The following is a 25,061-nucleotide window of genomic DNA, read 5'->3' on the forward strand; positions in this document are numbered from 1 at the left end:
GCAGCACTTGTGCCTGGTAGAATGGAGAGAGAAAGGTAAGCAGAACAATTTGACAAAGCCACTGCGGGTTATGACCCTGAGCCCCAGAGGCATGCAGAACTTCTAGACGGGGCTGGAGTCGGCACCCACAACGTGATCCTATTAACACCAGTGGTGCAGATTCCCCCCGCACCTGCCTGCCTCCCTAGGCCTCCCCTCCCCTTTCTGATCACAGGCAGTGGGGCTGCTCTGAGCTGGTTCCGGGAGCAGCAGCACTCCCCGTCGGGCAGCCCCCCTGGTCAGAGGGAGTTTGTGTCCTCGGGGAGCAGTTTGTGGCAGACCTTCCACACACTTGCCTCCTTTGAGAACTGGACCACCGGCCTCCACAAGGGCTTCCTGACCCCCCACCAAGCCGTGGATGAGTGTCGCTCCTGGAGGTGCAGGGAGGGCAGCCTCTGCCCACAGCCATGGCCCTGGCATCTGCCTAAAGAAGCTTGAGTCTGCAGACTCCCGCCCTGCACCAACCTGACTCTGCTGGACAAGCAGCTTCCAGGGTTGTGGGCAGAATTCAAAAGACCACCAAAGTGAAGGCCCCCAGCCATGCTCGACAAGGAGGGAGAGGACAGGAGAAGCTCAAGTTCACGGGTCACAAACTTCAGTTTCTACAAAAGGCGGGCTGGTAACATAAACAAGTCCCAAGGCCAGGGAGGGAGAGGTTTGGCAGATTAAAGGTGACAGCCATAGCTCACAAGGAGCCATCCTATTGTGCGTGATACATGGATATGGTAAAAATTAGTTTTAAATCGTACAAAAGAGTCAAGAGTCAGTGCCCTGATCCCTTCTGAGGGCTGTTGTGGCTTTGGAGACGTTTTTCCTCTAAATTGTGGTGGGCGAGCTATTCCTAAATCAGACAGCAGGTGGCGCTCAACTCAGAGAATTAGAAAAGGGGAACCAGGGAGAGTTAAGTAACTCATTTCCAGTAACTTCTCCCTCCTCCCCACAGGGCCTTCTCCAGCCCGGTTTCCTGTTCCCCGGCCTGGGCCAAGTCCTCTCAAGTCCCAGATGTCCGGTTCCAGATGCCTGATCTCAGAGTGGGGGAACTGTCTGTGGGGAAGCCCCCACTCCACAAGCTGCCCAGGCAAGATGTGAGTGTGCTGTGGAGAGGTCTGGAGGAGAGGAAGAGGGTGGGGAGAGGGAAGGGGGGCCTGGGGGCATATGTACACACACACACACACACACACACACACACACACACACAGCCAGTTAATGCAGCGGGGGACTGGAATTTGCCTGTCGCCTCTAGCAGCCTTCCCTGGGGATGGTCAGGCTCCATGCTCCGAGTCAGGAAACCAACATATTTTAAATGTCCCTCACTTGTACCACCACTGCTCCCTCACCCAGGGTGGAGGTGGGGTTTGCTGAAGCAGAAAGCAGCCCCCTACTTTGGATGAGATTCTCCAGGATGATGAGCAACGGTGGAAACTCAGGTCTAAGCTCAGGCTGACCAGGAGGCTGAAGGAATTGGGGTGAGGAGGGGCAATAGGGAGTGGCCAGGAGGTGCCCAGTCCTCACGGGCTGAAGCCACAATGTCTAACTGCCTTTGCCAGGCCTCTCAAGCCCTTAGCATGGCTTGCCTCCGTACCTCATATTTCCACAAGCCTCAGGCCACGGCTGTGTGGCCTCATCTTGCCCTCCCCCACCCACAGGTGGTGGCTGCTCCTCTGGGGAGTCGTCCAGGCTTGCCCCACGCAGGGCTCCGTGCTCTTGGCCCAGCAGCTCCCCCAGAAGCTGACATCCCCTGGGTACCCAGACCTGTATGTCAAAGGCCAGGAGATCTCCATCGACATCAAGGCTCCAGAGGGCTTTGCCGTGAGGCTTGTCTTCCAAGACTTTGACCTGGAGCCGTCCCAGGACTGTGAGCAAGACTCTGTCACAGTGAGCTGGGGTGGGGGTCCTAGAGGGAGTCTGGGGAGGGAGCCTCCTGGCCTGGAGCCCAGGGGCAGCGGGAGGTGGCTGCGCCCTGAATCACAGAGGATGAAGAGTCAGGGACACAGATCCAGCTTACCTGGGAGGCAAGGGTCTGCCCCCGCGCACAGCCTTCCACCAGCTGCCCTGTCCCTGCCCGTGCTGGGCCCCACAGAGCGAACGAGAGGGCAGCAGGACAGGCCCTGCCTTTTGAAGTCTTGCGAAGGGATACACGAATGCTGCAAATCCGTAAAAGAGCAAGGACTCACACATCAGTCGTTAAAAATACACCGTCAAGTGTCTGCTGAGTCCTGCTCTGTCAGGTTAGGAAGCTGGGCGTAAATAAGAACAAAAGATCAGATAACTGTGTGAGTTTACCTTGGAGGAGCTACTGCAAAACTTCGTATGATCGGGGCATTATCCATAACAAGGACACTTTAAGAACAGTACTTTACATTATCTTTTGGTTTAAATTTTATATATCAAAACAATACATGCACATAGTTTGTTTTTTTAATCAGAGTGCTACAAGGCTTATGATGAGAAACAGCACTCTGCAGCCCACTCCCCCCGCCCCATCGCTACTCCCCAGGGGCAGTTATTTACAGCTCGTGTGGCTGTTTCGTCTGGTATTTATTTTCTTACATATAAATGACATGCTTGTCCTGTGTTTTTTTACATATTGTCCATTAACTTCCAACTACAGAAGACAGGACGAGCTTTGTCTCTCTCAGACCTTCACCCCCCGCGTTTCCCCTCCCCCATCCTCCCAGTTTACCTAGTCATCATCTTTAGTTAAATCTAGATCTATTATTTACATTATTAACTTTAAAGTATTCACTTCTGAGCACATGACGTACAATAATTACATTTCCTTTCTTCTCCAACTTTTGGGTTTCCCCGGAGTCGATAATTACATGGAGTTCTTTGGGGTTTTTGTTGGTTTCTGTTTTGATTTTAGTTTGCTTCATTCTCTCTGTAACTAATCTCCCCAAACTCTTGGCCAGAGAGTAAATCGCCTCTCAACATGTTCAAGTACAAACAGCCATGTCTCCGTCCTCGTTTGTATTGGCGACATTTCACCTGAGGCTCTTGATGATTTGTCTTCAGTTTGAGCTCTTTGCTCAGACGAGCCCCACACGTCCTGGCAGGGCCCTCCCTCCCATTCTGGGCATTGCCTCTCCCAGCCCTGGGTTGGAACTGAATCCCCTATCAGTCTCTTTCTGGGTTTACTCCCTCATTTTGGAGGAGCACATTCTCCTCAGAAAGGGCGTGAGGGAATACGTTTTAGAGGATCTCACGTACCCCTAAATGTCTGAGTTCTGCACTCACAGTTGATGGACAGTTTATCTGGGTTGGATTCTAGGTGGGAAGTCATTTTCTCTCAGAATTTTGGTGACACTGTCTTCTGGCTCTAGTGTCGTTAAGTCTGATACCACTGTGATTCCTGATCCTTAGTGTTTTCTCTCTAGAACTTTTGGAATATTTTCCTTATTACCAGTATTTTGAACTTTCATTTGACATGCCTTGATGCAGGTCATTTGTACCCATTGTACAGGGTTCTTTTAATCCAGAGACTTTTTTAATCTAGTCCTTCAATTCTGGAAATGTTCTTGTATTGTTTTTTTAATGATTTCTAGGCATTTACTTTGTTTATTTTCTCTTTCTGGAACTTCTCTAATTTAGCTGCTGTACATTCTGGACTGATTATCTAGTTTTCTTGTCCATTCAGTTCTGTTTTCCCTTTGTCTTTTTGTTCCACTTTCTGGGAGATTTCCTCATTTTAAATACCAAATTTTTAATTAACCTTTTTCTGTTAACATTTTTTTCATGTCTAAAGGCTCATTCTTATTTTCTAAATGTGCCTTTTTAGAAAATCTTGTTCTTGTTCCATAGAGGCAATATCTACTCTTTTCCTTCTATCAGGATTATTTTAAAACGTTTCTTCTGTTCCCTCTATTGTCTCTACTTCATCAAGTCCCTTTTTACTGTTCCCTTGTTTTGGTCTCTGCTTTTCATGTTAGAGACTTTCCTACAATGTCTCATAATCCTTGGCTATCCGTTCATATTTAAGAGTGCGTACTAGAATGGATTTGGATGCTCTGTGTGGATAGCTGAAACTTGTGAAATGACAGGTTTGAAAATAGCGTTACCAACAAGGTGACCTAGATGTGCTGTCGGGGGCCTCCCAGATACCAAAATGAGGAATTATTCTCTTTGGGGACAGCCAACCTCAGAGAGGAATCCTCAGGTCTCATGCTCAGGGTTGCCAGCATTCTGGTAAACAAGCAGGGGAGGGCACCTCCCTGTTTGATATGTAGCCTTTCACCTAATCCCTCTGTTTCAGTACTGGCCTTCACCCCCTCTGTCAGGTGTGCTGGGGGACCCCAAGTCCAGGGTTTCTGCCTCATGCTCAGGTCTTCTGCCAGGGTGAGCCAGAGGGAGTTGTCTGGATGCGCACGGTTCTGAGGTCTCCGTACATAGGCTCTGTCAGCTCCTGCCTCATCCCCATCCTCAGGGCGTCCTGGTTAGCCCAATCTCCGAAACTTTCCAGAGTTCCGTGATAAGAACCTGCTTGCTTTATGTTGGCTGCCACCTTTGCAGACTCAGGTTGCCACTAGTCCCTCTCCACTCCACCTTCCAAAATGTTGTTGACATCTGCTGTCATCCCCTCTCGTGCATTTATCCTTGATCGTGTATACCATTTTATCCTTTTGCTGTCACAGTAGTGTGTTTTGAGGTGGGACAGCAGATAAATGCATGTATTTATTCCTTCAGATTTAACTGGAAGTCAGGGCTGTACTTTATTCAATTCAGCCTATGTCTGTTGAGCACCTACCACGAGCCCTGTTCTTAGTCATGGATGGTTTTAATCCCAGCCTGACTCTGCCCTTGCCATTGAGGGAGTTCAGGCTCAGGAATAGGATTCTCCCCTCCTCTCTGCCAGAGCAAGTCACACACGTGCTCCTCAAATGCAGAATTCAACACACTGTGGTCTAGTTCATTTTTCATTTGTCGGTATCCTCAGCCAGACTGAGGGCTCCCCGGTAGCAGAACTATATCTTATTCATATCTGTATCCCCAGCACAGTATCTCACACATAGGTCGTAATCAATGACTGTTTTTTGAAGGAATAAATGAAAGGACGAACAAAATCCAAGCTTGCCATGTGTGTAGGACACACAGAGAATGGATTTTGACTGAGCAGGTATTTAGTATCGTCCTCGCCACGCTCTTTTTGCAGATACTAGAGATGCCACAGGACGTGATGTTGTCCTGGCTGGGAGAGGCCTCACAGACCGTTTTATAGGAGGTCTCATCTTATGAGAGAGGAAACTGAGATCTGGGGTAGATGAGAAATTCCCCATGTCACGCAGGGAATTAGGTGCAAAGTCTGGAATTTAGCATGAGGTGGATGACTCTCGGTCGGGTGTTCATTCTACTTTGCTAGTTAAACTCCTAAGTCATTTTCTTTAGCCAGCAACTCATGAGAAAGGAAGAAAAGAAAACTAGAGGGCCCGGCCCCATGGCTGAGTGGTTAAAACTTCTGCGCGCTCCGCTTCGGCAGCCCGGGTTCAGGGGTTCAGATCCCAGGTACAGACCTGCTCCACTCACCAGCCACGCTGTGGAGGTGTCGCACATACAAAAAAAATAGAGGAAGATTGGCACAAATGTTAGCCCAGGGCTGATCTTTCTCCAGCAAAAAAAGAGGAGGGTTGGCAAGAAATGTTAGCTTAGGGTTAATCTTCCTCAGCAAAAAGAAAAGAAAAGAAAACTGGAGGGTTTTACAACCAAGTAGATCAGTAAAGGACAGTTTCCTACAGCAAAATGCCTCTTCCCCAAGAGGTAAGACTCATAAATATGGGGCTCAAATTTTTTGATGTTCTAAGGAAAAGAGCAGTATTGGGATGTGCCCAAACAAGGCATTTGGGGTGATTGAGAAATTTTCTTCATGCCAACTTGGACCCAGTTAATGTGATCACATTGAGATGGGCTGGATAGAGTTGTAAAGGAATTTGAGACTTTGGGAGAATGAGCAAATGAAGAGCTAGCAAGAACCCAGGATATGTGCATCAATATGAAAATCAGAAATAAAGTGAGCTGAATGGTGAGCTGTGTGCCCAGAATAGAGACTAAGCATGAAGCATGGCAGGGGAACCCCTTTCAAGGTGCCCTTCCTTGGGTGGGGGAGCCCACAGGAAGGGATTTGAGCAGGGGCGAGGCAGTCAGAAGGGGACTGAAACAGAGATGAACTCCTTAAAGAATATGTAAGTTAAGCAGCAAAAGCCAGCATATCCATATCATGGACATTTTGTGTCCTTAGATTCCCACGCCTTGTGGAGGCTTCATTTACAGTTTGTGGGGTAAGAGGAGGGACACTCCAAAGAAGGAGAACAGGAAAGGCCCAGACCCTCAGGGGCTTAGTCTTTGCAGAAGGCCTTATTTCTTCACAGATGTTGGCCAAAGGAAATTACTCAGAGAAGTGGAGGGCGATGTGGGTGGAGGAAGCCGGACGGGAGGGACTTAACGTCAGTATGTTCACTGATTCAAGCTGTCACACTGTAGGCACCATGTTGGGCATCAGGGACTCAGTGGTGAGCAAAAGAGACATAGTTTCTGCCTTCTTAGAATTTACAACCCAGTGGACTATTGGGGAACCCTGGGGTTCCCAAGGAGCTTCTTGAAAGCAGGTAAATATGGTGGGATTTATGAGATAATTATAGTAGGCTAAAGAAATATGTTGGGTATCTGGTCATGTCTCAAAGAAACTTGGGAGTCAGTAATGGAACAGGAAGCTTCTTGAACGAGACTCCACGAGGTATGGCTTCTGAGCCCCCGAGGTGTGCAGACCTTCTAGACGGGGCTAGAGTTCATGCCATGACGTGACCCTGCGACCACCTGTGGTGCAGATTCACCCCACACCTGCATGTCCTCCCTCCCCTCCCCTTTCAGATCACGGCCAGTGGGATGGATCCAAGCCGCTTCTGTGGCCAGCAAGGCTCCCCACTGGGCAGCCCCCCTGGTCAGAGGGAGTTTGTATCCTCAGGGAGCAGTTTGCGACTGACCTTCCGGGCACCTGCCTCCTCTGAGGACAGGACCACCCACCTCCACAGGGGCTTTCTGGCCCTCTACCAAGCCGTGGGTGAGTGTCCCTCCTGGGGGTGCAGTCTCTGCTCACAGTCATGACCCCTGGTATCTGGAAGCACCAAGCAGAAGCTTGAGCGACTGCTGAGGCTGGTGGCTCAAGGACACCTGGGCCCAATGCCTGCCCACCCCCGCACTGCCCCTGCTGGTGAGCAGCCCAGTTAAAGGGGCAGCCATTGCTCAGCACCAGCAGTGTTTCCATGCCAGTCTACTGGCTTGGTGCTTACAGATCATCTCATTTTTCAAGAGAAGCCAAAAATCCAGATTTTTACATGAAATTCTAGATTTTCAAATGGTAACTCAGAATTTTTGAAAGATAATATGTGCACATGATAAAAATTTCCTGAAAAAAAATAATATGGTGAAAAGTAAGCCTTCCTCTGATCTCTGGCCCTTAGTCTCTGGCTACCTTGTCCAGAAATAATTCTGTTCTCTATTTCCTAGAGAGTCTTCCAAAGACTTTCTGTGCTATTCAAATATAAATATCGTGTGTGTGTTGCGTAATATTCACAATGTTTTAAATTTGGCATTTTTCACTCAATGATACACCTTAAAGATCATCTCATATACGTATGATTAGCATTGCCTAATTCTTTTTAATGAGCATATAGCATTCCTTTGATTGATGCATTGTAATACATTTAATCAGTCCTCCGCTAATAGATATTTTGCTTCCACAAACAGTACTGCTAAGGATATCCTTGTATATACATCTTTGAGCACGTGTATGAGGGTAAATTCTTAGAAATGGGAATGCTAGGTCAAAAACATTTGCAATTTTAATTTTGATATTGCTAAAGTTCCCTCTGTTCTAGGTACTAATGACCACTGTTTTCCTATAGGTATGAACCATAGTCAGCCTATCAGCCCGGCCAGTGGGGGCTCTGAGGCCACACACACACCCGAAGACAACCCCTCCAAATTCCAGAACCACTGCCAGGAGCCATATTATCAGGTGGTGCCAGCAGGTGAGTCCCCACTTGCTGGGGAACCAGCTCCTATTTGCCTCGCTCCCACCAAGAGGCCTGAGGCCCTTTGGGCTCCTGTCTTTCGGCCCCACCCCTCCCAATGCTGAGCCTGTTTCTTTGCCTCCCCTCTTTTCACTCCTCAGGGACACTCAGCTGCACAGCCCGGGGCCCCTGGCAGGAGACACAGGACAGGAGGGAGGTTCCTCACTGTGTACCTGGTGAGTAGTGACCTGCCAGCACTGTGACCACGGCCACTTCCCCAGGAAGCCTCAGCTGTATGCGGGCCTGTGGGAGCAGGACGCAGGAGGGTAAAGAAAGCCTTAGAAACAAGGGGGGAGATAAAGGCAGAAGGTGAGGAAGAAAAGGGGAACCGAGAAGGCCCAGAAAAGGAGAGGCAAGGAGCTTGTCCCCTGTCCTTTGAGGATCAAGAGATAACTAAGAGAGCAAAAGCACCAAGGAAGTTCCTCAGATGGGGATGTGAAGGAGGGAGAGGGGCAGAAGAGCTGAAATAAGAGAAAGCCCTCTCTTGTGTGTGCATGTGGTAAAGATGTTACCGGATACACACCCAGGTGCTTCACCCGCCACACAAGAGGGGCCAAATAAAACTGGAACGCCAGGCTTATGGCAAGGAAAGAGTTTTTATTTCAGATGACGTCAGCCGGGAGACGAGAGCTCTCAAATTTATCCTGTCTCCCTGAAAGATGGGAGGCAAGGGGTTTTAAAGGTTGCGAGAGGGAGCATGTGCTGGGGTTTTAGGTAAGGGAGGTGGGGCATGTGGACATGCTAGCTGGCACCTTCCCACCAGCCTGCATTTGACCTTGCAGACTGAATTTCTTTCCCTTGACTGTCTGGACTTTTCTGGGAAAGTTTTCATCTTCAGCCTGCGTTTGGCCTTGTGAGGCTGAATATTGACGTCTGGACCTTGATTTCCTGGGAGAGACAGCTCACTCCTATACTAAGGAGGGACAGAGAGACCTGGTTAGTTTTAAACAACAGTTGATTATGCTGAATATGCACAGCTGCAGTTAGCAAAACTTATCTCCAAGTTTTTGCTCTCTTCTTCTAGCCCAGGGAAGATTTTTTAACCTCTTTGTGCTCGGTTTCAAGGATACACAGACAGGCACTCTGTCCCCAAAATATCTCCCTACCTAGATGCCACAGTGCCAGAAAGTCCACCATTTTTTTTTAAGTTTTTTTGTTGAAATAAAATTCACATAACATAAAATTCACCATTTTAACCATTTTAAAGTGTACAATTCAGTAATTTTTAGTATACATATTCACAATGTTGTGCAACCATGACCACTAATTCCAGAACATTTCCGTCACCTCAAAAAGAAACTCCAACTCTCCTCTCCCCCATCCCCTGGCCAGCACTAATCTGCTTTCTGGACATTTCATATCAATGCAATCATACAATATGTGGCCTTTCGTATCTGGCTTCTTTCATTTAGCATAATGTTTTCAAGGTTCATCCACATGGTAGCAAATATCAGTACTCCGTTCCTTTTCATGGCTGAGTAGAATTCCACTATATGGATATACCACATTTTGTTTATCCATTCATCAGTTGATTGACATTTGGGTTGTTTCCACTTTTTGCCTTTTATGGATAATGCTGCTGTGAGCATCCATGTACAAGTTTCTGTTTGAACATCTGTTTTCAGCTCTTTGAGGTATACATCTAGGAGTCATATCATATGGGTCCTATCCCATATGGATACTGGGTCATATCATAACTTTATGTTTAACTTTTTGAGGAATTTCCAAACTGTTTTCCACAGTGGTTGCACCATTTTACATTCCCACCAGCAATATATGAGGGTTCAAGTCCACTATTTTCGAAACCCATTTTTTTTTTGAGTCAAAGTATTGTCTTTAACCCAATCTGAGTAAATTTCTCAGATTTTACTCCTGACTCATAGAAAGCTCTAGGGGCAGGCTGACTTGTGCTTTGGGAGTGGGTTGGAGGGCGAGTGGTAGTCACAGATGTTAAAAGTGACAAAATGACACAGAAAACAGAGGCAAGAAGCACTGAGGACAAGTGGCTTACTGCCCTGATTTTGCTCAGGGATGGTCCCACCAAGAGTCTAAAGACACGACTTAAAAATGGCTGAGGAGGTAGGAGGGAGCGCACTTCACACAAGTGGGTCTTTGCTAAATGCATCTTGATGTGGCTGCTGATGTTTCACTCTTTCCTCTCCTCTCTCCCAGTCTGTGGACAGCCAGTCACCCCCATAGCCCAGGACCAGGAGGCCCTTGGATCTTCCAGAGCTAAGTCAGGAAACTTCCCCTGGCAAGCCCTCACCAGTATCTACGGCCGTGGGGGTGGGGCCCTGCTGGGCGACAGGTGGATCCTCACCGCCGCCCACACCATCTATCCCAAGGACAGCATCTCTCCCAGGAAGAACCGGAGGGTGGATGTGTTCCTGGGCCACACGAACGTAGATGAGATGCTAGAACTGGGAAACCATCCCGTGCGCCGTGTGGTGGTGCACCCAGACTACCGTCAGAATGAGTCCCACAACTTCACTGGGGACATTGCTCTCCTGGAGCTCCAGCACAGTGTGCCCCTCGGCCCTAGCCTCCTCCCGGTCTGTCTGCCTGACAGCGAGACCCTCTACCGCAGCGGCTTGTGGGGCTATGTCAGTGGGTTTGGTGTGGAGAGGGGCTGGTTAACTACTGAGTTGAAATACGCAAGGCTGCCCGTAGCCCCAAGGGAGGCCTGCAAGGCCTGGCTCCAAGAGAAGCAGAGGACCGAGGTGTTTTCTGACAGCATGTTCTGTGTTGGGGATAAGATGCGGCCCCAGAGTGTCTGCCAAGGGGACAGTGGTGGCGTCTATGTGGTATGGGATGATCGTGCCCGTCACTGGGTGGCCACGGGCATCGTATCCTGGGGCATAGGGTGTGACAAGGGATATGGCTTCTACACCAAAGTGCTCAACTACGTGGACTGGATCAAGGAAGTGATGGACGGGAAGGACTGACCCTGGGGTGCTTGAACACTGTGGGGGCCCAGACAGGAGAGGGTTGGGAGTGAGGACTGAGCCCTGGGGTGGGGAGGGGAGTGGGCAGGGAGTCCCTATTCAAGTCACTGCTGCAGCAATCTGCGCAAGGGAAACCCTCCTCCACTCAAGCCCTCCACCATCCCAGACAGGAAGCAGCGTCCCAGGCCCCTCCTCCTCATCCTCTCCCTTCCTGCGTGTTTGCGCTTCGCCCAGAGAAGCCCTGTATATCTCAGGGAGTTTCACTTTCAACTTCTCCTGCTGACACAGCTTCTTCCGTACTCTCCTGGGAGACAGCCACCCTCTCATCCTCCTGTTCAAGCAGAGTATGGGTCAAGTGGTCTTAATTACATTTCATTTCTGAAACATTCCAAAGCCCCTTGAGTTGGTTTCACCGTGTACCACAACTCCTAGCTGCAATTATAGTAACAGCTCGTTTTTTGTTTTACATCTTCCGTATGCCAGGCGCTTCACATTTATTATTTCATTGACTCCTCACACCAAGTTTGCAAATGGTGTGTTATTATCCATGTTTTACAAATGAGGAAACTGAAGCTCCGGGAGATAATGTGACTTGCCCACATCCCACAGCTGATACAGGCCTGCAGAGGCCATGTGCTTTCCAGTACACCTGGATACCTCTCCATTGTCCTCAAGACCTTCTGTATGGCCCACTTCCCTTCCCAATCCGCAACTCCTTACAGATTCTACCACCCTGGGAATTCCTGCTACGATGAAGATGACAACACCTGGCCCACGCTCTCGTGCTGGCCCCATGTCCCGCAGACACCCCACTGCTGCTGGACGCCCCGGCCTGTGCCCCCACCGTGCACTGCTCCACCTTAAAAGGCCAATTCTTTAATTTTTAGTAAGGACTTGAGGTGATGTACAGTAAAAGACACAAATAAAATATGATTGTTCAAATGGAAAGAGAAAGTGAATACCATAAAACAGAGAAGAGAGCAAAATTGCTAGGTCAAGTTAGCCATATTGTTCAAGGTTAAATTTATCTTTGAAAAATAGCAGGATTTGAAGTTGTACATACATATGGTTGCTTCTATTTTTTAAACTTATACATAGTACAAAAGACTATTAAAAATACTCTAAAATATTAATCAGAGTTTGTTTTAGGTGGTATAATTTTGACTGTTTTGTTTTCCCCCATTCTTCTCTATTTGCTAAATTTTATTTAATAAGCATATATTTGTTTTACTTTATTTTTTTATTTTTATTATTGAAAAAATGATATGAGTTTATCGCTGCCAAGGCAAAAAATATATACCTATACATATCTATATGTCTATATCTGTATATCTAGATCTAGATGGAGATAGAGATATGGATATAGATATAGATATATCCACAGAGGGAAACCTGCCATTACTTAAGAAAGAAACTTTTATTTACCAGAATCAAATCCTAAAAGGAATTAACAATATAATGGACAACGTCTTCAATACTAGTTTTAAAACAAGTGCCTGAGCAATCTTCATATGGCTCTTTCTTCTTTCTATTCTTGGTATAAGTCGGGGTATAAGACAAATGTGTAAGTAAAGGTTATTTTGAGTGGTTGGGCAGAATGCAGGTCTGGCTACGACTGAGCTACTGAGGTCCAGGCTTGTCACTTTCCAGTCATGTTGTATGATACCAGGACAGAACTCGGAATCCCTGGGACAGATGGGAGAGCTTCAGCTGGACTTACCTTCTTGGACCACCTCCTCCTTACCTGTTATCTCTGCCATCCTGCCCCCACTATGAACACACAACACACACACACACACACACACACACACTGCTGTCAAAATGCTAATGTGCAATTTGCTAGACAAGATTCCCCTTCTCTCTTGTCTTCTGATCTGGTTCTTAACCTTCTGCCCTAACTTTCGTCTTTCCTGACCAGACAAGGCCATGGATCATGCCATGGATCAGCTCTGCCATCAGATTCATTCCAACAGCTCCTACATATAAGCCTGCTGGAGAAACACTCCCAAACCTTGGTTGATCTTGCGTGTATCTGCTCTCTAACTACATCCAGTGATGACTTGGTCACTGCCTAATGGGGAACTACCCCATCTTCATGAGTCCTTGTAATCCACCACCTGGGAAAGTGCCTGGCACGTTAAATAGGTCACCCACAAATGGGTGGGTAGGTGGGTGGAGGGATGGAGGGATTAATCTAATAGGGGAAAAAGCACGATAGACTACAAAGGCCTAAGAATTGAGAGGCCTGCTCTGCAGCCTGAGCCCCCCTTTGGAATACAGCACATAGGGTATTTGAGCCATGGAGAATTGATAAAGAAAGGCTTCCACGAAGAGCAAACTTTTGAAACAGGACTATGGCCTGGTGGACAGGAGACACAAGAGCCCCTCCTCCCTCCCAGGGGCCTGGCTTCCTCTCAGAAAAGACAAAGGCAGCTGGGTACACAGCCACACTATTTGCCTGGCCCTGGGCAGTTGTGACCCTGAGGGCTCCAACTCGTGACCAGATGTGTGACTGGGAACAGGCAAGGAAAGCGTTGCTGAGAATCTGATCCATATCTAACATGGTCTGTCAAACGTTTTTCTAGACAAGGAGAAAACTAAATGTGCTGTTTTTCAGAAGTTGATGCCCCCGTTTTTGCAGATGTTGCCACCCTACAGTGAAACTTACATGGTTGCAGCAAGACCCCTGCAAATTGCTCCAGCTCCAAGGGTCCAAAAGTTACCATGGGCCCATTGAACTTATTATGAAATGGCATGTTACATTGAACCTGTTACGTAATGGTACCTTGATCTCCTAATGTAATGGCATGTTACATAGAACTCACTATGTAACGGTGCCGTGAACTCCTTATGTAATAGCCTGCACATGCGCCCTGATTGAGCCCGGTAGTTACACAGTTGTAACATATCCTCTGCACTCTTGTGTATAAAGTCTCCACCAGCACTACACTGCTTTGGGAGCAGTCCCCGGTGTTCTCCATTGCTGGTGCAAGTAATAAACCTTTTCTTCACCCCCTTCAGCCTTGGTTGTGTTTTTCGGCTCCGCACTCACCCAGAGACAAACCCATCGGTTACAGATGCTGAGGAAAAGAGGAGGTCTCCATCCCCTTCCACAGCTGCCCTTGCTTCTCTAAGAGCCAAATTCATTGGCAGACCTGAGTTCACTGAGGTGGGGAGGAAGAGTCTTAAAACAGACCCTAGTGCTGCTTTAGGGTCATCCTGACACAGCAATCCCTGTTGTACGTCTGAGTGTCATTCTTGAGTGAAGTAGGCCAGGGCCCCAAAGCAATCAAACCCCATTCTCCTCTGTCCACTCCTGCACTGCCCTCCTCTACCCCTTGTTCCTAGCATATCATCCTGGACATTGAAACCCTGGCCATTCCTGGACGGGGCTGCTGGGTGACAAAGGACAGGATGCACGAGGTTAATGGGAAAGGGCAGTGCAGAAAAAAGGGTCCATTCAACTGTGATTGCCATTACCCTTTGGGTAGGAAACTTTTAAACACAGCAGCAGTCCCTCGGAAGGTCCCTGAAGAACGGGGGAATCCCGATCAGATTTAGAAACAGAAGTATGGGCCTCCAACCAAAGGCTTTTCTGTCCCTAAAAATTCTGACCCATCTCCTTAGCCCTTCCCATGTTGGCCAGCAGGTGGCACCACCATCAGGGATTTCAAAACCAAAACTAAGTTAAACTGGAAACAGATTTTTGTTTTGTTTATGCAAATAGATCATTCCCTACAACATTCCTCCGGGAATGGTCCCCTCCTTCCCTCTCCACAGTCATTCCCTCCCCCTTGCCTCCTCTGCATGACCGCTCTCTCCCTCAACACAGAGTGGATGAAGACGCTGTCAGGAGAGTGAAGGATCCACAGGCCTTGAGAAATGTGAGTAAGGCTGATGGGGACTGAGCAGGGAGGGAGAAGGCAGAGGGGAGAATCCTGGGCATGGGAAGCAACCCTGCTCCCAAATTTATTCAGAGAGACAGGAGCACCCTTCTCCTCCCCGTATACCTTATCTATTCCAATGTGCACATGCGTGCACACTCGCGAACACATACCCCTCCATCCCTCCTCCTGAAGATGAAAGGAGACCTTAGACAATGAGGTGATGGCCACATTCCCTTTTTCCTCCCAGCTCATAGCAGGGGAGCAGCGAGATGGGGCTACCCACTCTGCCCAGGAGGGGTGTCCTCTGTGCTCAACTCCGTACTCCACAGGCGGTTTCTCCCAGAGGCCTTTGCTGAGCCTTTTGGGAGCCCTTTCAGAGAGCCATGACTGGAAACCCTCACCCTCAGTTAACTGGTCCCAAGCCAGCCCTATTCCGAGAAGGGGAGGGGAATGATGGGACAGAGTAGGGGAGGAGGATGGGGAGAGAGGTGAAGAGTATGATGACCTCTGGACTGGACATTGCCCTGGGGAGGAATACCCAGTGCAGCAGCTCCAGAGGCTGGCCTCCCCACTCCACTCACCCCCACCTAGAACACCTCTGTGAAGTCTTAAATGGGCACAGAGGAAAATGCCCAGTGGTATGACCGTCCCATCCCCCACCCCAGCCACTGCCCAAACAGCAAGGGATCTGCACCCCTCCAGCCCTACAGACACCTCTTTCTTTTTGGCAGGTGGCTTTTATACCTCTTGGTGCCAGTCCTGTTCTGCAGGGTGGAAGGCTCCATCCCCAACCCCCAGAAGCTCTTTGGGGAGGTGACTTCCCCTCTGTACCCCAAGACTTACCCCAACAACTTTGAGACAACCACTTCGATCACAGTCCCCAAGGGGTACAGAGTGAAGCTCATTTTCTGGCAGTTTGACCTGGAGCCTTCTGAAGGCTGTTTCTATGACTACGTCAAGGTAGGGGTCAGGTTGGGAGGGAGAGGGAGAGCTGGGTGTCTCTGGAACCTGAGGACTTGTGCTCTAATCACCCCGGATGGCACTCCCCACCCCTGGACACAGCCCCCACCCTGTGAGAGCTGATGGCAAAGTGAGTTCTGAGAGACAGGCGATGCCCAGGAAGGGATGCCCACCAGGTTTAGAGGCCCTCAGTGAGCACAGAAGGGAGAAACACGGGGGAGGGAAAGTACAGGCCCCACTCTCAGGAAATTTACTGTCTACAGGAGTCAGAAAAACCTTCCCCATCTGCTGACTTGCTGGAAGTCTTTGGGAAACCACTGTGCCTCAGTTTCCTTGTGTCCATGGCTGCCTCAACAGGAACATAAGAGCGTGGGGAGAGAAATGTGTGTGGCGGTAGCTCAAGCGTAGCCCTCAGAAAGGACGATGGGCTCAGTCCCCTCACCTCCGCAACAACCTAGGGTACATTTTCAGCCCCATCTTTCTAGAAGGGATTTAATACAAATGAGATTCTAGATTCAGGATTCAAGTAGAGCCTACACATGTCCAATAAGTACCATTCCCAGGAGACTCCCTGAAGGTTATGGGAGAATAACATAAGAATGATGCATCTTCCTAGCCTAAAGGACTTGAGAAGTTTGCAATGTTGCGGGGAGGGGTCTTGGCGGCAGGGATAGTGAGGAATGGGGGGGCGTCTTCTGCTTTTGAGGGTTACGGAATCTGTGAAGAAAGAGATAAGGGAAGCTAGGCAATGCTTGCCAGTGCGAAGGCCGGTGGGCCCCAGAGGCTCACACTCAGCGAGTATATCAGCAGGCATGGCTGAATGTGAATGGTCTGACTAAGGTGAGGTGGAATAACAAGACAGAAAATAAAGCAGACAGGAATGAAGGAATGAGAAAGGCTGGGTAGAGACAACCAGAATTCCAGGGGAAGACAGACACAGGAGGCGGTGGGAATGAAGGAAGGTCTAAAACACGCTGGGGGAACATAAAACAGGGAAGGGGTGATGTACCAGGCACAGGGTAACCTTAGCAATGGGGGACTCGGGTGGGCAGATGAAAGTCACCTGGGGAAGTTGACAACAGCCAGAGCCCGGCAGGTAGAGACCAGCTGGAGGCTGTTGCAGCAGTGGGGCATGATTCGCTCCCCGGGACAAGAGAAGGACCTTCACTGACCTTCCACATGGGACGTGTCTCCTCAACCACTCTTCTTCCTCCCCTTGTCCTTCCTCCACCAGATCTCTGCTGATAAGGAAACCCTGGGGAGGTTCTGTGGGCAACTGGGTTCTCCACTGGGCAACCACCCAGGAAAGAAGGAATTTATGTCCCAAGGGAACAAGATGTTGCTGACCTTCCACACGGACTTCTCCAATGAGGAGAATGGCACCATTATGTTCTACAAGGGCTTCCTGGCCTACTACCAGGCTGTGGGTGAGTGGTCCCCAGGTGCCCCTTTCTCCGGCCTCGGTCATATTGAACAGGAGCTGGAAAAGGGTATCATGAATCCAAAGAAGCAGGAAACCCGGCCTTCCTTGTTTTTCCCCTCAAGAGAGCTTTTTCCAGAAGAGACCTGTTAACCTGGGCTCTGTCCCCGTCAGACATTAGAGACACCTGGAGGTCCAGGTGGCCAGGAGCTGGCTTTGTCTTTTGGCCTCTGGTGAGTGACGTCTCTGAGACCAGCGCCACTACAGAGGTCCCTGACAGGAATTTAACCCTTCCTTCTGGAATCTCTTCCAGACCTCGATGAATGTGCTTCCCAGCACAACTCTGTTGAGGAGAATCCCCAGCCCCAGTGCCAGCATCTGTGTCACAACTACGTTGGTGGCTACTTCTGTTCCTGTCGCCCAGGCTATGAGCTTCAGAAGGACGGGCATTCCTGCCAGGGTGAGATCAGGGTGGTATGGGAGGGAGGCAGGGACTGAGCAAGGGCTTGCTGGGCCAGCCAGAGAATCTTCGGGTGACACCCTCCCGGCCCTACTCTCACAGCCGAGTGCAGCAACGAGCTGTACACAGAGCCATCGGGCTATCTCTCCAGCCTGGAGTACCCCCGGCCCTACCCCCCTGACCTGCGCTGCAACTACAGCATCCGGGTAGAGCGAGGCCTCACCCTTCACCTCAAGTTCCTGGAGCCTTTCGAAATCGATGACCACCAGCAAGTACACTGCCCCTATGACCAGCTACAGGTACAGCCATCCTATCCCCTGAGAGACCTCTTCCTCTCCTTCCCATCTCCACTTGGCTCCTCTCATCCCTACTTCCTGCTAGATCCTCTGGCCAGTTGGGATAGGAATGACCAACATCACACATGGGCTAGGCAAGTCCCCACACATCTGAGAGTGGGTCCTGGGGGTCCCTTTTCCCCTCCAACTGAAAAAATACACAAAAAAGGACTCCCACCACCACCACCATCCTGGTCCTGTGGAAAAATGTCTGAATTGGAAAGATGACCCTCCATCCTCCCCTACCAGATCTACGCCAGTGGGAGAAACATCGGCGAGTTCTGTGGGAGACAAAGGCCCACTGACCTTGACACCAGCAGCAATGCCGTGGATCTGCTGTTCTTCACAGATGAGTCAGGGGACAGCCGGGGCTGGAAGCTGCACTATACCAGTGAAGGTAAAGTTGCCTGGGGGCCTCCCTTGCTGGCCAGCAATGGGGCAGGTGGATAGAAAGAAGGACAAGTGGCTCTGAAATAAAGATGCCCTCTGGTCTCCCCCATAGTCATCAAGTGCCCCCAGCCCAAGACCCTAGACGAGTTCACCATCATCCAGAACCCACAGGCTCAGTACCAGTTCCGTGACTACTTCATCGCTACCTGCAAACAAGGCTACCAGCTCATGGAGGTAAGAGCCCAGGGCTAAGGGGAGAGAGCTGGCCCAGCATTCCAGCAGTAATTCGGGTGGCTAGGCCCACAGCAGATTTAGGCTCAGCCCCAACTGGAATCACAGATGTTTGAGCTGGAAGGGTCACCTGGTCTACCAGCTCTCAAACTTGACTACACATTGGAAATAGCTAAAGTTTAAAAAATACTGATGTCTGGGTCCTCTGCTAGAGACTGATTCCATTGATCTGCAGTGCAGCCTGGGCATCAGGATTATTTAAAGCTACCCAGGTGATTCTAGTGTGCAGCCAAGTTCAAGAACTACTGCCCTAGTCTAATAACTCGTAGAATTAGGAACTGAAAAGGCAGGGGTGGAGGTGGCATGCAAGGAGTGACTCACTCAACATCACAGCGATTTTGTACAGCATGGACTAGGACAAAATCTCCTGCCTCTTGCTCCAGGGCTCTTTTATGCACGTGGGTGGTCTCACCCTGGGCCCACCACCCTGTCCTCAGCTTTGCAGACTCAGGAAAGAATGTAGTTTCATCCACTGGCCAGTCTCACAAAAGATAGGAAACTAAAATGCTATTTAAAAAGCATATGATTGGAGTTACCTCTGGCCAGGGACCTGGGACTGGACATCCCATCTTTGTTCAATAGATCCACTTGGAAGAGCTAATCAGAATCAGAGAAGAGACCTTTGGTATGTCCTTAAGTAGTTGCTAATTCATTCAACAAACATTTTATTGTTTACTGAGTGTCAGGCAGTGTTCTAGATGCGGGAGGTACAGTAAAAAGAAACACACATTCACGCAGCCTTCATGGAGGTTACCTTTGAATGTTGCATCAAGCCGAGTTAGCCAGATGAACTGCTCTTTACTCCAAGATGCTTCCAGCTACGTCACGAGGACTGGGTGTCCTGGGCCCAGAAGACTGGACACTCACACACACTTTGCTCGCGTTGCAGCCTCCCTTCCCTATACCACCACCTCCCTTACCTGGCATTTGTCATTCACATCATAGAATTTAAAGCAAGTCACACAGTTTATCTCACATGATTTACATTTCACTCAGCATCCTAGTTCTCATACACACTCTCTTGCGATCTTTTCCAGCGCTAACTCTCTGAGATGACTGCTGGTCTTAATAAAACTCATTCATACTGTCCAATTACTTTTCATTTCAGAGGGTGCTGTTTTCTTGTCTTGTCTGTCTCGCTCAACTACAGCAGCACATGGCATCCATCAGTATCCTAAACACCCTTGAAAGTGGCTGGGCTGCACTAGGACTGTAGGAAAGGCCCTTGCCCTTAAGAAAACTGCAACCTAGGAGAAACGAAGTGATGCAGGCCGAGACTCACTCCAGAGCGAGAGAGGCGTGGTTCTACCTCAGGGCAAAGTCTTGTTTCAATGCAGAAAACACACAACCAGGCTTATTTTTTTAATTTAAAATTGTGAGGTTCTACTGGACCTCAGTGAAAACAGGCAAGAATCTAGAGAGAGGATTGTTGGATCTGACAATTGGCCCTTGCTCTGACTTCCTGCTGTGTGACTCAGAGCTCCCATCTCTAACTCCGGCCTGAGAGGACTGGCTGGAAAGAAGGACAAAGGAGCCCGATCCACAGGGCTGCTGAGGTCTGAGAGCTTGCGAGATGTCTTTGCATTCCCTACTGCTCCTGCGTGGGAAAGGCAGGAAGGAAACTTGAGGCTTCCTTGTCCTAATGGCACCTCTACCTCTGCTCTACCTCTGCGCAAACAGGGAAACCAGGTGCTGCTCTCCTTCACAGCTGTCTGCCAAGATGATGGCACATGGCATCGTGCCATGCCCAGGTGCAAGAGTAAGTCACAACTCAGGATGTGTCTGCCCCTGGGGACCTCCCATGCCCCAGCCTTGGGGACGCAGGCTAAGAGAAGAGGGGGTCTGGACTAAGCCTCTCCCCAAAAGACCCTCCCTCTGACTTGTCCTTTGAAGCCTATGGCCCATCTCAGGAACCAGACAGGCTTCATCTCAGCAGGATTGATGGGCTCCACCCAGAACTGAACTTCACTCCATCCAATTCCCATCCACTTCATGTGCCCCCACTGACCATATTTCCCTAAGAGTCTCAGCCTGTTCCGTGGGCAGACAACTCACATTCCTCCCACTGACGTTCCAGTATAGTCATTCTCAGCTCTCATACAGCCCTATGTTCTCTCTAAGTCAAGGACTGTGGGCAGCCCCAAAGCCTGCCTAACGGGGCCTTCAGTTATATCACCACAAAGGGGGTGAACACCTACGAGGCCCGTATCCAGTACTACTGCCGTGAGCCGTATTACAAGATGCATACCAGAGATGGCATCAGCGAGTCCGAGCGAGGTAGGGACCCATGCAAATGGAAGTCTTCTCCCTTCTATCTTCTTGGGACATCTGAGATTTCGTCCAGTAGAATCCCTCGGGAATGTATATTAGGCTGTCTGCCCAGAACACTGGCTTCAGGGGCCTAAAGTACAGTGCCAAAAGGCATATAGTAGGGTTGAAAAAGGAGGCACTTAGGCTGATACAAAGAAAGACTTAAATCTCATAAATAGTCAGCTCCCTCTTACCAGTACCACCTTCATCACCATCATTACCCCCACCACCTCCGCCACCACCCCCACCCCCACTGTCACCACAACTACCCCCTCCACAACCACCACCCCCGCTATCACCACCAACACCACCACCCCACTATCACCACCAACACCACCCCCACCCCCACCATCACCACCCCCACCACCACCACCACCACCCCTCCACAACCACCACCCCCACTATCACCACCACCACCACCCCCACCCCACCATCACCACCCCCACCCCCACCACCCCCACCACCACCATCACCACCACCACCCCCACCACAACCACCACCCCCACTATCACCACCACCACCCTCCACAACCACCACCCCCACTATCACCCCCACCACCACCCCCACCCCCACCACCACCACCACCCCCACCGTCATCACCACCACCATCACCACCACCACCACCACCACCACCACCACCACCATCACCACCACCACCCCCACCGTCATCACCACCACCACCACCACCACCATCACCACCACCACCCCCACCGTCATCACCACCACCACCACCACCACCACCACCACCATCACCACCACCACCCCCACCATCACCACCACTACAGCTACATCAGTGGGACTTCCCCCAGCATTCTCCCCACACACCATCTCAGGCTGCTATGTTATGATTTGTTGCATTTAGGTTTACTAAATGACTCTCAAACTCACCTATGGGTATCTTTAAAACTTTTTTTTTAGATAAAAGAAATCACATGCTTTGTAGGTTTGAAACACGCAAAAAAGAAAAAATATCTTATATCTAGGTTATATATGGTATTATTTAAGAACCAGGCTTTAAAGTCAGACAACCTTCACTTTACATGTTGGTTCAGGAACTTAGAAGTTACGTGATCTTGTGCAAATTATTTAAGCTCAGTTTCCTCATCCAAAAAATGAGGATAATAATGCATACCTGAGGGGCCGGCCTGGTGGCGCGAGCGGTTAAGTGCGTGCTCTCCACTGCGGCGGGCCACGGTTTGCCAGTTCGGATCCCGGGTGCGCACCGACGCACCACTTGGCAAGCCATGCTGTGGCGGCATCCATATAAAGTGGAGAAAGATGGGCACAGATGTTAGCCCAGGGCCAGTTTTCCTCAGCAAAAAAAAGAGGAGGATTGGCAGATGTTAGCACAGGGCTGATCTTCCTCACAAAAAAAATAATAATAATAATGCCTACCTGAAAGTGTCACTGTGGCGCTTAAATGAGCTAATCCAGATAAAGTGCTTAGCAACAAGCATGGCGCAGCGTCAGCAGTCAGAAAATGTGGCTACATTAGTATCTACAATCCCACTACCAGGGTGCAATCTCCGATAAGATGTTGCTAGGTTCCTTCCAGTGTTTGCGTCTACTTTCACAAACAGGGATCCCAGCAAACATATAGTTAAGTATTCTGATTTTTTCACTTAATATCCAAACAGAAATATATGTATGGAGCCTCTTAACACTTTTGATATTCCATCCTTACATATTTGAACCTTTCTCCTTGATCTTTGTCCATGTTGGCTCCGAATTCCCCCTCTCCCTGTTCAACACACTCAGTTGCCTCTGCAACCTGGTTCTCCTGCCCACCACCTCCCAACCTGATCACAGACCCTCTCCCCTCAGGGATGTATACCTGCACAGCCCAGGGCATTTGGAAGAATGAACAAGGAGGAGAGAAGATTCCTCGGTGCTTGCCAGGTGAGTGGAAACCCTCCAGGGCCATCCTCAGTGACTTTTGCAGCCCTGCAGGGCCTCAGAAAAAGGATGCACAGAGAATGGAGACAAGGCAAGTGGAGAGACACTCCAGCTTGAAGGCGAAAATAGACCTGAGGAGTAAGGAAAAAGGAGAGGAGATGTCCCAAGAGAAAGGGAGCGAGGGACCCAGAGAACTCGACTCAGTCCTGACATTCCGCATTTTCACTGAGCAGATGGGAAATCAAGGAATAAAAAGGGCAAGAAAAACTCCAGGAAGAAATAAGCAAGAACAAGGAGAAGAGGCGGGTCAAGGAGGGGGGTGTGGGAAAGGGAGGAGAAAGAGGAAAGGGCCCAGAGCCAAAAAGAGGGGATGAAAGGAGACCTGACTGACTACAGGAGGGAAGCGGGTGGGCCCGGAGCTGACGTGTCCTTGCCTTCCTGTCTCCCTTCTCCAGTGTGTGGGAAACCCGTCAACCCTGTGGAACAGAAGCAGCGCATCATTGGAGGGCAAAAGGCCAAGCTGGGCAACTTCCCGTGGCAGGCGTTCACCAACATCCACGGGCGAGGAGGGGGAGCCCTGCTGGGCGACCGCTGGATCCTCACCGCTGCCCACACCCTCTACCCCAAGGAACACAATGCACAAAATAATGCCACCGTGGATGTGTTCCTGGGCCACGTGAGCGTGGAAGAGATCACAAAAATGGCAAACCACCCTGTCCGCAGGGTCAGCATCCACCCAGACTACCGCCAGGACGAGTCCCACAATTTTGAGGGGGACATCGCCCTGCTGGAGCTGGAAAATAGTGTCACCCTGGGCCCCAACCTCCTTCCCATCTGCCTCCCTGACAATGAGACCTTTTACGACTGGGGCCTCATGGGCTATGTCAGTGGCTTTGGGGTAATGGAGGAGAGGATTTCTCACGATCTCAGGTATGTCCGTTTGCCCATAGCTAAGCGAGAGGCATGTGAGATATGGCTCCGGGGAAAAAATAGGAACGATGTGTTTTCTCAAAACATGTTCTGTGCTGGGGACCCGTCTCTAAAGCAGGATGCCTGTCAGGGGGATAGCGGCGGGGTCTTTGCAGTGAGGGATAATAAAAACGATCGCTGGGTGGCCACAGGCATCGTATCCTGGGGCATCGGGTGCAGCAAGGGGTATGGCTTCTACACCAAATTACTCAACTACGTGGACTGGATCAAGAAAGAGATGGAGGAGGAGGGCTGAGCCCAGAATTCACCGGGTCGGAATCCAGAGAGCAGTGTGTGAAAAAAAAAATCATCTGACCGATTGTTGATAACCACTGAGAATCCATATTAAAATCACTGATGCAGAAAGACACTGTGTGAAATAAGTTCTCTTTTCTATAATCCTATCCACATTCTTCACCTGAAACAGCCCAAAGCTCACCTTTCTTTCCTCCAAGGATTGCAGATCTATTCCACAATCTCTAATAATCACTGTTCTCTTCCATCTTTATACCGTTTACCCAATGAATATCCAAGTGAATAAAACTCTTTCCAAATAAAATTTTATGAGAGATTCCAGTGTGTAAAATGAGTCAAAAGCAGTATTTGATCAATATGAAAATATTTAGTAAGATCATATTTAAAATATTTACTTAGGAAGACAATGAGAACAATTAAGTTTATGCACACATTTACAATTAGGATTGTAGATAATTTATTTCTGTGTTTTCTTTTGATTGTACCATGTGAAGAAAATCCTGATTTTCCCACATGCATAGTTGCAAATACAACAACTTTTTAAACAGCTCACCTTCCAATCTCTAAATATTCCTTAAGAGAGGAGTGGTATAAAATTTTTGTTTGCAAGTTGAATTATTAACAATGTTTTTAAATAACTTGTATTCTTTAAGATACATTTAAAGGTCAGAGAAGGGCCCAAAACTTGGGATAAGCACTGTAAGTATTTATAATAGATTATTATTTTTTTTTTTTATAATTTTATTTATTTATTTTTCCCCCAAAACCCCAGTAGATAGTTGTATGTCATAGTTGCACATCCTTCTAGTTGCTGTATGTGGGACACAGCCTCAGCATGGCCGGA

The 25,061-nt window shown here is 49.2% G+C and overlaps 2 protein-coding genes and 1 long non-coding RNA gene across 4 annotated transcripts in view; 2 read left to right on the forward strand and 1 right to left on the reverse strand.

Moving 5' to 3' along the window:
- The window catches only part of LOC147914828 (uncharacterized), a 19,938-nt gene extending 17,674 nt beyond the window's left edge, over positions 1-2,264 (reverse strand). Inside the window, exon 1 of the long non-coding RNA XR_015555010.1 lies at positions 2,045-2,264. This is a non-coding gene — a long non-coding RNA (uncharacterized LOC147914828). The remainder of the gene's footprint in view (positions 1-2,044) is intronic.
- C1RL (complement C1r subcomponent like) lies at positions 954-14,064 on the forward strand. 2 transcript variants are annotated; one of them, XM_014794001.2, is made up of 6 exons: positions 964-1,124; positions 1,686-1,914; positions 6,898-7,087; positions 7,932-8,057; positions 8,201-8,275; positions 10,272-14,064. In XM_014794001.2, exons 1-6 carry the CDS (start codon positions 1,042-1,044, stop codon positions 11,042-11,044), a joined length of 1,476 nt encoding a protein of 491 aa, XP_014649487.1. In that variant the 5' UTR covers positions 964-1,041; the 3' UTR covers positions 11,045-14,064. The 2 variants fall into 2 exon arrangements, with proteins under 2 accessions (XP_014649488.1, XP_014649487.1); XM_014794002.2 differs by lacking the exon at positions 1,686-1,914 and having other exon boundaries at positions 954-1,124.
- A 714-nt stretch (positions 14,065-14,778) lies between these two features.
- Positions 14,779-24,328, forward strand: C1R (complement C1r). The gene is made up of 11 exons (XM_004438680.3): positions 14,779-14,928; positions 15,663-15,891; positions 17,126-17,318; positions 17,625-17,771; positions 17,874-18,070; positions 18,356-18,503; positions 18,609-18,730; positions 20,468-20,546; positions 20,909-21,064; positions 22,922-22,996; positions 23,449-24,328. Coding segments are annotated over exons 1-11 (2,118 nt in total). The 5' UTR covers positions 14,779-14,926; the 3' UTR covers positions 24,219-24,328.
- Positions 24,329-25,061: the final 733 nt, after the last annotated feature.

The sequence above is a fragment of the Ceratotherium simum genome, chromosome 17 (genome assembly GCF_057802395.1).
Source record: "Ceratotherium simum simum isolate JZ-2026a chromosome 17, ASM5780239v1, whole genome shotgun sequence".
NCBI classification, from domain to species: domain Eukaryota; kingdom Metazoa; phylum Chordata; class Mammalia; order Perissodactyla; family Rhinocerotidae; genus Ceratotherium; species Ceratotherium simum.

Bases quoted from the DNA above. Each gene is read 5' to 3' on its own strand.
- C1RL (XM_014794001.2), top strand. From the start codon at position 1,042: ATGTCCGGTTCCAGATGCCTGATCTCAGAGTGGGGGAACTGTCTGTGG. The intron at 1,915-6,897 runs GTGAGCTGGGGT...CTCCCCTTTCAG, and splicing joins GTGAGCAAGACTCTGTCACA to ATCACGGCCAGTGGGATGGA. The intron at 8,058-8,200 runs GTGAGTCCCCAC...TTCACTCCTCAG, and splicing joins TTATCAGGTGGTGCCAGCAG to GGACACTCAGCTGCACAGCC.
- C1R (XM_004438680.3), top strand. The intron at 15,892-17,125 runs GTAGGGGTCAGG...TTCCTCCACCAG, and splicing joins GTTTCTATGACTACGTCAAG to ATCTCTGCTGATAAGGAAAC. The intron at 18,071-18,355 runs GTACAGCCATCC...CTCCCCTACCAG, and splicing joins GCCCCTATGACCAGCTACAG to ATCTACGCCAGTGGGAGAAA.